Consider the following 14,303-nt stretch of genomic DNA (forward strand, 5'->3'; position numbering starts at 1 on the left):
GAGAGGGAGACACAGAAGCAGAAGCAGGCTCCAGGCTCTGAGCTGTCAGCACAGAGCCCGATGCGGGGCTCGAACTCACGAGCTGTGAGATCATGACCTGAGCTGAAGTCGGATGCTCAACTGACTGAGCCACCCAGGCACCCCAATTAATTTCATTTTTTATGGTGTACTACTGCCAATAATTATTTAAGGAACTTAACGCTAATTTTTCTTACCTCTGGTTAGTCGCTGCAGTTTGAAAAAGCTTCCTTCCTACGTTGGTGGTATTGTTTAGATGTTCTTGATGAGTGTCCACAGAATTTTTTAGTCTTTTTTAAAGTCTTCTTTTTCACAATAGGAACTATTTTAATAAAGAGTAAATGGGTTTTAAGCTTCCAGCAATCCAACAATATATGTAACTTAAACACATTTTAAATATACTACCATGACATGAAATAATTTGTTGCTTTTGCCTTATGATTTCTAAAAACTGTGTATGCTTTCTTAGTGATCCAGTATATTCTAAGAAGCTGTTAGGAGTTAGACTGCCTTGTACTCCCTGATTTGGGGCGATTGCACCAGACATTATCCAAACTCTTACCTGCTTCTGGTTGGTCCAGCACCACCACCTGCAGAGCTGCCTTCTACCTCCCCTGCTCTCACTTGTTTGCTTTTCCTGACCTTGGATTCACTTAGGACTTCAGACAAAAAGAAAGCTCATATGGAGTTACTTCCTATTCTTCAGTAGCTAAAGTATCTACTTTTGATATGATGGCTGAAGTAGGACAATGTGTATACCTTTTGTGTTAACTAATTTTTTAGAAAAGAATAATGGCTGTAAAGAGGTTGCCCAGGGAGTCTTGTGATGATGCAGCTGAGCGTCTGGACCCCGGTGGTGGGTACATCACACAGGGCTACACATGTGATTAAATTGTATAGATCTGCACACACTCGTGTGCACGCATGTAGCTGAGTGCGTGTATAACCGTGAAATCAGAATAAGCCCTATAGGTTGTATCAGTGTCAGATTCTTCTGTAGTGTGTGGGGTGTTAACATTGGACACTGGAGGAAGGGCGCATGGGACATCTCTGCATCCTCCTATGAATCTGTAATTATTTCAGGTTAAAAAGTTAAAAAAGAATAGTATTTTAGATGAAACTTTCTTTGTTAAAAGCGAATGATGGATTAGAATTAGCTTTAAGAAACTTTATGTTATGGCTTTGTGCTTTGAAGATTTTATGATAGAAATGCTTGATTTACCAATATCTTAATTGTGTTATTAATTTAATCTCAGTTTGAAATTAATTTGGTTTGTAGAACAGTTTCCCTTTAGCAGTTGGTATTCATGTCCTTTTTAAAGGCAGCCACCACTCTCCTTGCGATGCCCGTGTCCACCCAGGGGTCAGACCCAGCTGAGGCTACGACTAGCACTGCCACTCATCTGTTCTCGTCCCTGTTACTAGTCTCTCCTTTAGTCTCTCCTGGTCATGGCCAATTTAAGAAGTATAATAAGCAATTGGACTGGGTTATTACGTACATAGAAAAAAAATTTCTGCTTTACTCTTATTTTTGAACCTCTTTTTACCTTTCAAATCTGTGGCAAGTTTTATTGGGCTTCAGTCATTTTAAAACATTGATTTAAAATGGTTCCATGATGGTAGATGCTGTTTTACTGAACCTGCTGCAGAAATTTTGCCAGTGGTTATCAGAAGGAGTGGGTTTTCATAATAATAAGGTCTTCACAATGAAGAAGTTGTGTGAAATTTTGAATGTTAAGGCGTTGCCAGTTGAGTCTAGTTCTTGTGAATATGTTCAACTTGCATCTGGTTAAATATACAGGCTACGTGTTTGGTTTCCATAAAATCTGCCTTTAAGAAATGGAAGTTTTGTCAGTTTAATGGCTTAGCCATGTCTTTTTTTTTTTTTTTTTTTTTTTTTTTTTTTTTTTTTACATTTATTTATTTTTGAGACAGAGAGAGACAGAGCATGAACGGGGGAGGGTCAGAGAGAGGGAGACACAGAATCCGAAACAGGCTCCAGGCTCTGAGCTGTCGGCACAGAGCCCGACGCGGGGCTCGAACTCACGGAGTGCTAGATCATGACCTGAGCCGAAGTCGACCGCCCAACCGACTGAGCCACCCAGGCGCCCCATTAGCCATGTCATTTTTATAGAATCACCATGGACTCAAACTGACTCAGTAGTGTGCCATTTGGTGATTCTCAGTCATGAATAACACTCCAGTGTCAGTGCTTCTGTAGGATAAGGGATGCATGGGATCTCTTATTGAAGTTCATATGCTTGTACTTTCTAACACAGAATCCAAAGAGAAATAGGGTCAGATTTTAAGACAGTTACTGTAAATAGTCACTGGGTGTATCAACAGAAAGCGAGAAACTGCAAATACCTTCTCTTCTAGTCTTTATTTCTCACTACATTGATCTTAGTGTCAGACGTGTCAGTTTGATTTTTAAAAATGTTCAAGTCTATTCAAAACTGTCTGAAAACATCCACATTGAAGAAAGATGAGGTGGACCAAAGCTTTCAAAATTAATTGTAAAGATTTATGACTTATTAAAACTAGGTCTTGTGTTTGAAGATATCCATTAGCTTGCTGGTAGACAAAATCTTTATTGGCTTAACTATATAGAAATGTCACTATTATCTTTTTATGGGATTTTCCATAAACCAAGAAGATTCAAGTGGGATTTTTTTTTTTTTTTTTTTTTTTTTGAGGGGAAGTGGCGCAAGGGCGGGAGGGAGAGAAGAGAAAGAGAAAGAAAGAGAAAGAAAAAAGCAAGCAGGGCTCACCCGAAGTAGGGCTCATGTACACCTGAAGCAGGCCTCAAGCTTACCCAAAACAGGGCTTGAGCTCTCCCAATGTGAGACTCTAACTCATGAACCATGAGATCATGACCTGAGCTGAAGTCAGATGCTTAACAACTGAACTACCCAAGAGTCGTCAAGAGGAAATTTTATCTAAACTTTTTTCTGTGGATAATTGACTCATTTAACAAATTAAACAAATTTAAACACACGAACACTAAAGAATTACTGCTAAATTTAATTATTGGATATTTTCTGTTTAACCATGTTTTGTCTTACTTGGTCCATCTCTTATTTTTTCCATGTGATATGTGAGAGTATATTACAGTGTCGTAGTTAATGCATATACCAACAAAGATTCTGAGATTAAGCCATAGTGATACTGTTGTACCAGCCATCTGTTTTGTAGTTTTTATTTCGTAGAAATGGGAAATAGAGATAGGAAAAGTTCCTTAAGATTAAATTTTAGGGCTTACGCCCTGGTCTGGTGCCAGTTCCTCACAGGCAACGTAGAACCATCATTGTACAAAGGTTGTTAAAACATGTCTAGAATGAAAAAAATAGAAGATGCATGAATACGTAATTTTTATCACCCTTCTAGACTGTGAGTAAGGTGGAACTGCGTGCTAAAGATGTAACCTAGCCTTCAAAAGGGGGAAACCTCTTTTACTGACCTGTCCTTGTAGTACCCTGCTTTCAAAATTTCCTCCAGCCTAACCTTTAAAAAAAAAATTTCTTTTGCCTTTTCATTTCTCATCTCAGTGTGAAGAGGAGAGCAGATGGCTGTCATCTTTTCTTTAGTAATCTCTCTCTCTTGCCCACTCTCATCTCAGTTTAAATACAGTTGCTGCTGGAGAAGGTTTGAAATTCCTTAGCACCAGAGGGCATTGCTGGGGGAACGTGCCCAACATTTTACATTGGGCTGACGTCTGTGAGGTGAGGAGGCACCACATAGGGTACTTTGTTTTTGCTTTTGTTTTTGTTTTAGTTGAGGACGATGGAGCCTAAAAGACAATCGTTATACAGGTTAACCTCGTAGTCAGGTTAACAGACTCACACTTTTCCATTACAATGTTTCTTCAAATTGTATTCACTTCAATAAAATAGAATCTGTTCAGTTCTATTTAAACTTTGCTAATTACCAAAAAGTAAATATACCAAACAACTAAGATTGATAGGCAACTTCATGCTTACAGAAATCCTTCACCAAAAATGCTCTGAGGATTATTTTTTTAAAGAAGTAACATCTTTTGGGGCACCTGTGTGGTCCAGTTAGGTAAGCCTTTGACTTCGGCTCAGGTCATGACCTCACAGCTCGTGAGTTTGAGCCCCGCACCGGGCTCTCTGTGCTGACAGCTCGGAGCCTGGAGCCTGCTTCGGTTTTTGTGTCCTCCTCTCCCTGTCTGCCCCTCCCTCATTCATGCTCTGTCTCTCTGTCTCTCAAAAATAAATAAACATTAAAAAAAAAAAAAAAAAAAAAAGAAAGAACATCTTTTGATCTAATAGCCCCACTTCTGAGAATTTGTCCTAAGCCAGAAATACGGAAGAAATACGGAAAATAACATTTTCATTGTTATTTCTAATAGCAGGACATAGGGGGAATAAATATGAAAGAATTAAGAAAAGTTTAAAGATAGTTTCTGAAAAAAAATCATGTTATTGTACGATAATGGTTACATTTGAAGTATTATAAAAAAGGATTGTTTACATTTTAAAAAAGCATAAAACAATTATATCTTCACTTTTAACCCTAGATAAATGTGTGAAAGCATACAGGCAAAGGAACAATCAAAAGAAAACTGGTGGATTAATAGGCAGAGTCCTATTTGTAACACTTTTGAAAACAATGTGTGTCGGTTGAGTGAAATCCATGCTCTCTGGAAGAAATTTAGCTTCTTAAATTTGAATAACAATTAGAAAGTATATCTTCTTTTTCAACTTTCCAAAGATTAATTGTATAGGTAAGAGCTTCAGTGTTTATCAGGAAAGTTAGAACCTGTGTGTACATTTCTGTAGTCTAACATGCCAGATCTTTTACACCTGTTCTCTAGACTACCAAGGACATTTTGTTATGGTGATTGTCCTGCCAATCAAAGAGGAAATTCCTACATACATAAACTTTAAATATATGACTAAAAAAGAATACCAAGTACGAATTTTTAAATTATTTTATTAAGAAGAGGTTTTGGATATTAGACTGAGTTTGATCTTTAACCACAACTCTAAAAAGGGAATTATTTTGATATTATGAATAATACAGGGTTTTAGAATTGATACCCATATTTTGCCTAAGAAAATTTTATGATACAGCCTGTAATACATTTTTAAGATAGAATTTGACCTGCTTCTCAATATACATTAAGTAAAATAAATAAATTCAGCATACTACCCCATGAAGAAATCTGTTTTTATATATAAATATGTTTGTAGTTAGAATACTGGCCTAAAAAGTAGCCAGAAATAGCCAGTTGTTAACTGGTATTTATATAGAATTACAAAACCTAATGATCTGCAGTTGTGTTTCCTGTGATATCCCAAGTCTAGATGTTGATGATGCCTGAGTGGAACACTGAGCTTTTATTTTATATTTTCAGCCTTCATTTCATTGTCCTTCCACTCTTTTCTGTGGCATTTTGTAATATGGGACTTATTTCTTCTTGTACTGGCCACCCACGTTTTCAGAAATTGCAGGGAGAGCATAAGTTGTTTTTCCATTTTTTTGTCACAGTTGTGTAAGGTTTCCTGTGATGATTTCCTTTTTTCTAAAGTTTAGTGATATCGTAGGCTCTTTGCTTAAAAAGCCCAATTGAAAAGCATTTGAAAAATAAATTATTTTGTTTGTACAATTTGGATATTCATTTTTAATAGAGTCAGAGGGTAAATTCTTCAATATTTATCTTACTAATATTTTGAGTTCCATAAGTGTCCACTTTGGATATAATGACGTATTTATTAGGACTTAATTTTGACATAGAATGATGTTTGATTCTGTATTTTATTTGTTTATTTTTTTAGGACATTACATGTTGGCTGAGAGTGATCTTTAATTCTGACATTTTCAGTGCTATTTCAGCTATGGATAGCTCCAGAAAAATAGCAGTTCTTTAAAATAAGGGTTTATTTACTGCTCTAGGTTTTGAAGAAAAAGAGCAGATTCTATAGCCCTTCATGGAGGGGTAGTTTCCCCCTCTGGACATTTAACAGATCTCCATGTGAAAGCTTTATTCCATCTTCATTGTATTCTGTAATCATTTGTGTATAGCTGTGGTTTCAAGGACCTCTTTTTTCCTACTCCTTCCCATTTCCATGATGTAAAACTAGATTTTTTCCCCCTTCTAAAACTAGATTAAGATAAAGCTGATTAAGCTTAGTATAGATTCACAAACATCACCAGCGGTTTGTGAAAATACACATTCATTGATATATGTGATGTTATGAGATGTAGGAGGTTAAGAGTGGTTACTAGAGATTTAGAATGAAGGAATATTTTTCTGTATAGTACAAGCTTCTCTTAAAGCCATTGTAGCCCAGAATCCATAGGCTGCATTACTATGCAAAGATTCCAGGCTTTACTAAGGTAACCAGAGCTCCCTTAATGACTGAGTTAATGACTTTGAGTTAAGCAGCACTTGGGGAATTGAGCTGCTTTCCCATATATAAAAAAGTAATAAGATCGGGGCCAAAGGAAAGCTTACCTGAAATAGTAGACATGATCAGGAATATATCTGGGTTAAAAGAATTTCTGAGTTTTAAAAAACCGGTACTTCATTCCTATATTTCTGAAAATGGTAGTTTCAGTCAAAATCCCAAAACAGTGAACATGTGAAAAGGAAGAAAGGATCTAAACGTTTTATAAGGATAGTGGCTGGACACATTATAAAGTATCTATCATTCCGGCATATGTAGAAATCTGCGTTTACATAAATAACATAGCTTATTTACCTAGTTATTTCAGTTTGGAAATTATTAGCTGAGAAAGCTAATAATTGGTCTTGTATATGCTGCTTATTTCTTCAAAAGAGAGGATAAAGGATAAGTTCTTTCTGCTGAACTATTTTAGTGACGGATGATGAAATAATGACGACTTTGCCAAGTACATGGTATAAACATAACACATTTTTTGGTTAAATTTTAAGAAGTATCTTTTAATTGGAGGAAAGTGGCCTATTTTTAAAGTTTTTTTAATGTTTATTATTTTTGAGATAGATAGCAAACAGGGAAGGGGCAGAGAGAGTGAGAGAGAGAATCCCAAGCAGGCTTCTCGATATCGGCACAGAGACCAACACAGGGCTAGAACCCACAAACTGCGAGATCATGACCAGAGCGGAAATCAAGAGTCAGATGCTCAACCGACTGAGCCACCCATGTGCCCCAGAAAGTGGTCTATTTTTAAATTTTGACATACATATAGAGAGAATAAGCATTATAGTATATATTGTATTTTGGATGATTTTATGTCAGTGGCTGTTATGAAAGTTCTGATACTTTGTTTAACACAGAAGATGGGTTTAAGAATTTTTGCTGCAGTTTGCTTAACTTTTTATTGAATAAATAAAAATTTGTAAATACCATCCATTGTTTTGACTTGTTAATTAGGTCATATTTTGCCTGGTAGATTCTTCCATTTCATTGATGATGTTAATGTCTCACTTTAAATTGCTGAAAGTTTCTTTTTTTTTTTTTTTTTTTTTTTTACTTTTAGTAAATCTTGGTTTACCTCAAAAGAGGTTCACTAGAAAATTGATACAAATTTGTAATTTTTGTAAATGTCGAGAAGAGTAGCAACTTAGGCATCAGATTAAGTAAAATCATTGATTCACTAAAAACAAAGCCAAATGCATTGTTCGCCCCATACCCCCTCCCCCAGGATAGTCGGCACTTTTTGCCATTTGTTATACTTTTTGCTAATCTCTTAAAAAATATGGATCCTCCTACTTAGTCATCTACTAAGTGGTTATATGACTTATTGTAAGGGAGGTACAATACCTTAAATCTGTGTAGAAAATGCCTGGCATTTCCTTAGATGCTTCATTTTTTTTTTTTTTTTTTTAAACAAAGAGTAAAGCTTAAAGAAGAAAAAAGATTAAAAAAACTGCTCTAGGAATTGGAAGATATCAGAGTTCTCATCTCCATTGTGTCACTGAGAAAACTGCTTAAATCTCTTAAGACTTCAGTCTCTATCTGAAATGAAGAGGTCGATTAGACAAAGCATCAAGAGTTTCAAATTGGCAGCCTGAGGACCAGAGCAGATACGACTTATGTGGACCAGCTCTGTCCCATGTAGCCATTCAAGTTTCAAGTTTCAAGTTTCAAGTTTCCTGTACATTTCCTAGTGGTTGCAGTCTCCCCAGCTTCCTACCACTTAACATGATGTTCCTCACACATTTACCTAATCTGAGGGCCCTCGGAGACACTTGAGTTGCAACCCTTGGACTAGATGTCACTCCTGACTTTCAATAATTGATGTTTTCTGTGCTGTGACAGCAATTAACAATACTTAGTCATCATTCAAACATGTTATTAAAGACCTGGACACTATTCTTTAATTTTCAGGGGGAAAATGCTTTATTTTGTTCTTTAACTTGATATAAGTGGCACAGAGAGTTGGCAGATTATTGCTTAGAATAAGAGAACATCAGAGGAATGTATTCTTAATTCAACTCACTAATTAGAGCAATGGATTTTCCTGTTTTACCCTATAGAACTGTACTGAGCATCTGCTATAAAGCTGTAAGTTTTATGATTTGGGGCACCTTCCCACTACAGAAGCACTGAAAAAGCCATGCTGCCCTGTTTGTGACTGCCCTGGGCAGTTTGTGACATTCTTGTGTCTGCTGATTGATACTAATGCCAGCACGGTGCCAGGATCAAAAGATACCAGTGTAATAAATAGGCTTTTTTGACAGTTTAAATAATCAACCAAATAAATTTGCAAAATGGGTAAGCAGCTGGCATAGGCACAGCCCATTTATTTATCCTTGTAGTTAGACATTTGCCATTCACTTGTTACAGTAGTTACCATGGGAGTATTCAGTCCTTGACTTTATATGCTGGCATGTTTATCTAAAGATACTGATAGGAATGTTCTGCAGAGCTATAGGAAAGGAGGTTTAGGAAGGTGGGGGGGGGGGTGGTGGCTCATGCTGAAGAGATAAGAAGTAAAAAAAAATATTCACATGTAAAATAATGAGTTTAAGGTAAGTCCACGATTTAGATTGCTAATGTTTTTTAGGTTGGTTTTTAATATAGAAACAGTATATGATGTAAGCACACTGGCAGTGTCTCTGGTATGATACTTTGACCTAGTCAAAATTTTTGAGACTCCTTTTCAATAGACAGTACGTATTTTAATATTAGCTCCATTAGAAAGATAGTTTTTTACTCAGTGGGCAATTATTAAAAATTACAGTATTTTTAAAATGCAATTTTTATGCAATGCAGAAACCCAACAGTTTTTATAGAACCATTATATTTATGATAAGTTAGTGAGAATAATAAGATTCAGAAATTCATCATAACAAACTTGGCTAAATATGAATTTTGTATTAAAAACATTGGGAGAAGGCACACCAAAGCATAAGCAAAACTAACAAATTAGTAATCACATGATAGGGAATTATAGATATCCCAGAGTTGAATGTTGAATTTGAATATACGTTAATAGTCCCAGGTTAAGAAAAAAGTTCAGTCTCTTGACAGAGCTCTGCTTTTGGAGAGATGGAGAATTCGGTTGTTAAAATCTTCCGACTTTTATATATTAAAGCAGCATCTTGGATCATCTCTATTGAAACATCTCTAAAGCATTTGGCATATTCTCCAAGTCGTCCGTGGACTGGAGACTTCAATTGTGTACCTGTCAAATCCCAGACCTGTCCCAGGCTCTGGGACAAGCACTGTAGTGTCCCTACTGGGTGCCCAGCTGAGCTAGGTGTGTGGACCCACTGAAGAATCTAACAGGAGGGTAGACCTAGGACTGGAAATGAGAGGTGCTGCTGGTAGGCCCTCAGGTTCAAACCATTGTGGGCTGCACTACATGAGGGACTTTTTATTCACCTTCATTTTGGTAATTGGTATAAATAAAAATTTAGATTTGTATAATTGCTGTGAACAGCGTATTGATTTAGGTTTCTCAGAAAAGAAACTAAAATTAGTGTTCAGTACTACTTCATTGTTCAGTCCTCTGAAGGAAAGATTTTTTAATATTTTCCTTATGTGGAAAACATTTTTAATCATATTTTGTTTTAACATAAGGTGTCTTTCTGTTTCAGAACAATACTTAAAACAGTGATGGAGAAGAAAAGTCATCTAGGTAAATTGTTTCAGTAAGAAACAAATACTTGATATTTATTTCCCTTTTATCCTTTTTTTTTTTTTTTTTTTTTTTTTTTGTTAGGGGTGAAAGCATGTCTACAAAGAAAAGCATGTGAACAGGAGGAAAAGTATGAGATTCCTGAAGGACCACAGCGAAGCAGGCTCAACAAAGAACAGCTGGTATTTTTCTTTTGTTACTACTTTCATTGTTCTTATTATAACTTTATATCATCACCATCAGGAAAAACTTCTCTTGCCCTTTCAACAAGTACAGGTGACTGATTAAAATTTTAATTGTGCTTATTTCAAGCACTTGATTCTGAGAGATGATCACAATGAGCAGTAAAATCCAGAAGGTGATAATTTCATACTGTTAATGGATTGTTGGCATCTTGAACATTCCCATAAACCTTTCAGAATCTGGGGAGAAGTCTCAGATGCAGAAAGTCACTTGAAAGAAGACTTATGGCTGCTGCTTGTATTGAGTTCCCACATGTCTTTATTGCCACATACTGCAGGTTTAATGGATGCTATTCCATTATCCTGTGTACATATATATATTAGAAATGACGAAGATGAATTTTCGCAGAAGGCAACTGTGAAACTTTTTTATTCAATAGAACACAAAGAAATGTGTTTCATAGCTAATTGGATCCCTAGCCATGGCATCATAACATACTCTACCCCAAGGAATATGTATCTGGAACCCTCCCGCCAGGACTGTCCTGGAGACCTGAGGTTGGTAACATATAGAGACCTGAGTAAGGATGGGCAGAACTGGATAAAGATCCAGAGAAATGATGTTACTCCTATAATTTTATTAAATGTAGCTCAGGATCCCTGAAGTACATTTCAGATACCCTAGGAATTCTTGAGGCTTTAAGTCCCACCAAATATGAATAACATTCTGTTAAAAGAAGTGTGATGAGCAGTGTTTGTTTGCTTTTTAAAATACATACCCGCACACACTCATTCCCACATGCATACGCAAAGCACACCTAAAATCTGAAGGGGGGAAAGCACCTGAGATGGTGACTCAAGGAAGCAATCATAAATAGGAAATCTATAAAGCGAAGTCTTTTTCCTGACCCAATAGTGTACTTGAAATGCAGCTTATCCCAGCACTTCTTTGAAGCAGCTTCTTAACTGCTCATGACTATTTATCTTTATTTTCCTCATTCCGATGCAGTGTTTTTAAATGTTTTCATCTGCTTTTAACAAGTTTTTTCTTGTTATTTCAGTTGCCAAAGCTGTTTGATGGCTGCTACTTCTATTTTGGGGGAGCCTTCAAACACCATCCAAAGGACAACCTAGTTAAGCTTGTCACTGCAGCTGGGGGCCAGGTTCTCAGTAGAAAGCCCAAGCCGGACAGCGACGTGACTCAGACCATCAATACTGTCGCGTACCATGCGAAAGCTGACTCCGATCAGCGCTTCTGCACGCAGTATATCATCTATGAGGATCTGTCTAACCATCGCCCAGAGAGGGTGCGGCAGGGCAAAGTCTGGATGGCTCCTTCCAGCTGGTTTATAGATTGTGTGATGTCCTTTGAGTTGCTCCCTCTTGACAGCTAAATATCGCACCAGATTAATGTTTCAAATTGAACTTACACAGTGTGAGAACCAGCCATTGCCCTGTTTTCATCATATACATGTTTACAAATAGGTAGACTCATTCATGCACGTTTTTTCCTTGAATTAAAAAAGAAAAAAAACTTATGCCAGATTAGGAATTCATTCTGTGTTTGCCATTTAGATGCTGAGATTGCTTTGAAGGATGTTTCTTTTTAAAACTGGTGTATGTTTTGATTCATCATGTCTTTTTATTCAGATTATCAGCTATTAAAGATTAAGGAGAGAGTTTCAGAACTATGGGTTAAATATACAAGTAGTATCATTATCATCTCAGCCTTTTAATGTTCTTTGATGAAAAAAAATCCACACTTGCTGCCACCAGCAAAAATACTTCCCATCCTTTGGTGAACAAGGAATATTGTCAAATAATTGATTCTGGCTTTATTGTAATGAAAGTAGAGTACCTGGTCCTAATGTACCACCACAGGTGTTAAATTCTTCTGTCTACAATTGTCGTCATCTTACGTTGTGTTTAGTTTCTTATAATGTACGTGGATGTCAGTTCCTACATTTTTATCCCTTTTTATCTATTCATCAAGAAATCATGACTTAAACCATAACATTATTCTTTGGTGGTGAAAACATCGGGCTTATGGTACATATTTTTATTGTATATACTTGCTTATTGTTAGCTATCACTTTGTAACTGTGTTTCTCTACAGTATATGTATGTATAGATACACTTAGAGTATATGTATATATATATATATATATATACACTTATAAATACATATACACACTTAGAGCATTTTCTTTAACACATTTTAGTATCAATATTGCTTAGAAGGTCTTACTAGACTAGCAAATTGTCAATCAAATATTAACAAATTAGGAACCAGTCTTTCTCTGGTAGACCTTGCTATATATGCTAAAATAATTGTTTTTGAAGGTCTTAATTTCTTTTTTTGTAAAGGTTTTTTTTTTTTTTTTTTTTTTTTTTTTTTTCCTCTTTAGATTGCTGTGGAGGCAGAAGTTGGGGATTACTTGATTTAGAACAGATTTTTGTCCATGTGATACATAAGGCTCTAACAGTAAGTCTAAGGGTAGGAGTGGGAAGGACTTACTTCTAATACCAAGACAGTTAAGGTTTGATGAGAAGAGTGGACAGGACACCACCTGAGAATGGGAGGCCTGGGGGAGGTTCCTCTGATTGAAGTGTTCTCATTTGTGAATGAATCGACAAGGTAAATGAGATCATTTAAAAATATTCTTTAAGAAGCAGAATTCTTGAGTAAGTCTCCCTAGAAATTGAATCTAGTGCTAATATTAAAGACATAGGAAGGGAGACACTGTGGGCCCGGCCAGGTTTGGTCCCTGGTGGGCTAGAGAACAGTTTAAGTCCTGGATGAGAATACTGAGAGTGTGAAGTTAATAAACCTATTAAAGTTCATTTATTTGTAAGTTTGAGATTCTGCGGATTATTTAAAAATAAATTTTATTGTAATTCCTCTTTTGACATGTTACTTTTCCATATCAAGAAATGCACTATGTAAATGCAGTGATAAACTGTGGACCCTGACCTTCAAGGATGAATCGGCTCTGAAAAAGCTCTCCAACCAGTAATGTGTTTGTCCCACATTTCATCCTAATGGAGAATGATGAACACCATAGCACCAAACAAATCTGAGGGGTTAGATAATGTCTGGATTACATAATTTAAGACTCTCTGGGATTTGGGTTGTCATTTTTGACTTATAACTGACTTTTAGTCACTTTCTATTGCCTCATCGGTCACATTTCCTAGACAGGTTTGTGTGTGTTCCTGTGATTTGAATCCCTGTTTGTGAAACAACTTTGAGGGTTGCCGCTCACTCTCCTTCAGTCATTTTCTGTGTTTATCCTCCCTCTCCCTTCGTTGTACTGTGTCTACCACTATTAAGCAGTTGTTTTGTAGTTTTTCTTTGGTTTCTTTAAATATATTTTGACAGCAGTTGGTTGATGTTAAGCTGTTAAATCTTGTGATTTCCGTATAGATACACTTGTAACTGTTTCCATTTTTTGATCATAGATTCCAGCTTCTTTTTTGTTTACTACAAATCATTAAAGTTACTTGTGTTTCTGTATCTCTGTATCTTCTATAGAAGTAGCTCATTCTGCACCGTTGAAGAACAACACAGGTTAGCAAGACCTGTGCTAACAAAAGCTTATCTTTTGGGACATTAATGCATTGCAATTAATTTTGGATAGAAATATTTCTAAAGTATATTAGGCACTTTATTACGTTACATAAATTTGTCTGAATACAATGTAACCTTGATAGTTGGAATCCTCATTAAGGGCATCAGTTACTACAGGATGATTCCTTCATGGTTCCGTTAAAGCCAGAGGGTAGGTGGCTTGGCCACAGTATTACACATGGCTGCTTTCTAGTTCTGCCTGCGTTTTGTAGTTTTTTCCCCCCTTGGCAGCTGCTACCTTGTCACTACTTATCTGTTCCCCTTAATACTTTACCCTATCTAACTTTTTTTTTCTTTTGACTTGCTAAGGAATGAAAACCAGGTGGGAAGTATATTAGAATTATGAGCAAAATGGGGATAAAGAATGTGTGAGGGTT

General features: G+C 36.3%; 1 protein-coding gene across 4 annotated transcripts in view; it reads left to right on the forward strand.

Moving 5' to 3' along the window:
- The window catches only part of BARD1 (BRCA1 associated RING domain 1), an 88,478-nt gene extending 74,667 nt beyond the window's left edge, over positions 1-13,811 (forward strand). For all 4 annotated transcript variants that reach the window (XM_058705994.1, XM_058706004.1, XM_058706012.1 and 1 more), the window contains 2 exons: positions 10,198-10,295; positions 11,357-13,811. In XM_058705994.1, coding sequence (XP_058561977.1) covers positions 10,198-10,295; positions 11,357-11,689 — 431 coding nt within the window. In that variant the 3' untranslated portion in view covers positions 11,690-13,811. The remainder of the gene's footprint in view (positions 1-10,197; positions 10,296-11,356) is intronic.
- Positions 13,812-14,303: the final 492 nt, after the last annotated feature.

The sequence above is a fragment of the Neofelis nebulosa genome, chromosome 2 (genome assembly GCF_028018385.1).
Source record: "Neofelis nebulosa isolate mNeoNeb1 chromosome 2, mNeoNeb1.pri, whole genome shotgun sequence".
In the NCBI taxonomy this organism is placed as follows: domain Eukaryota; kingdom Metazoa; phylum Chordata; class Mammalia; order Carnivora; family Felidae; genus Neofelis; species Neofelis nebulosa.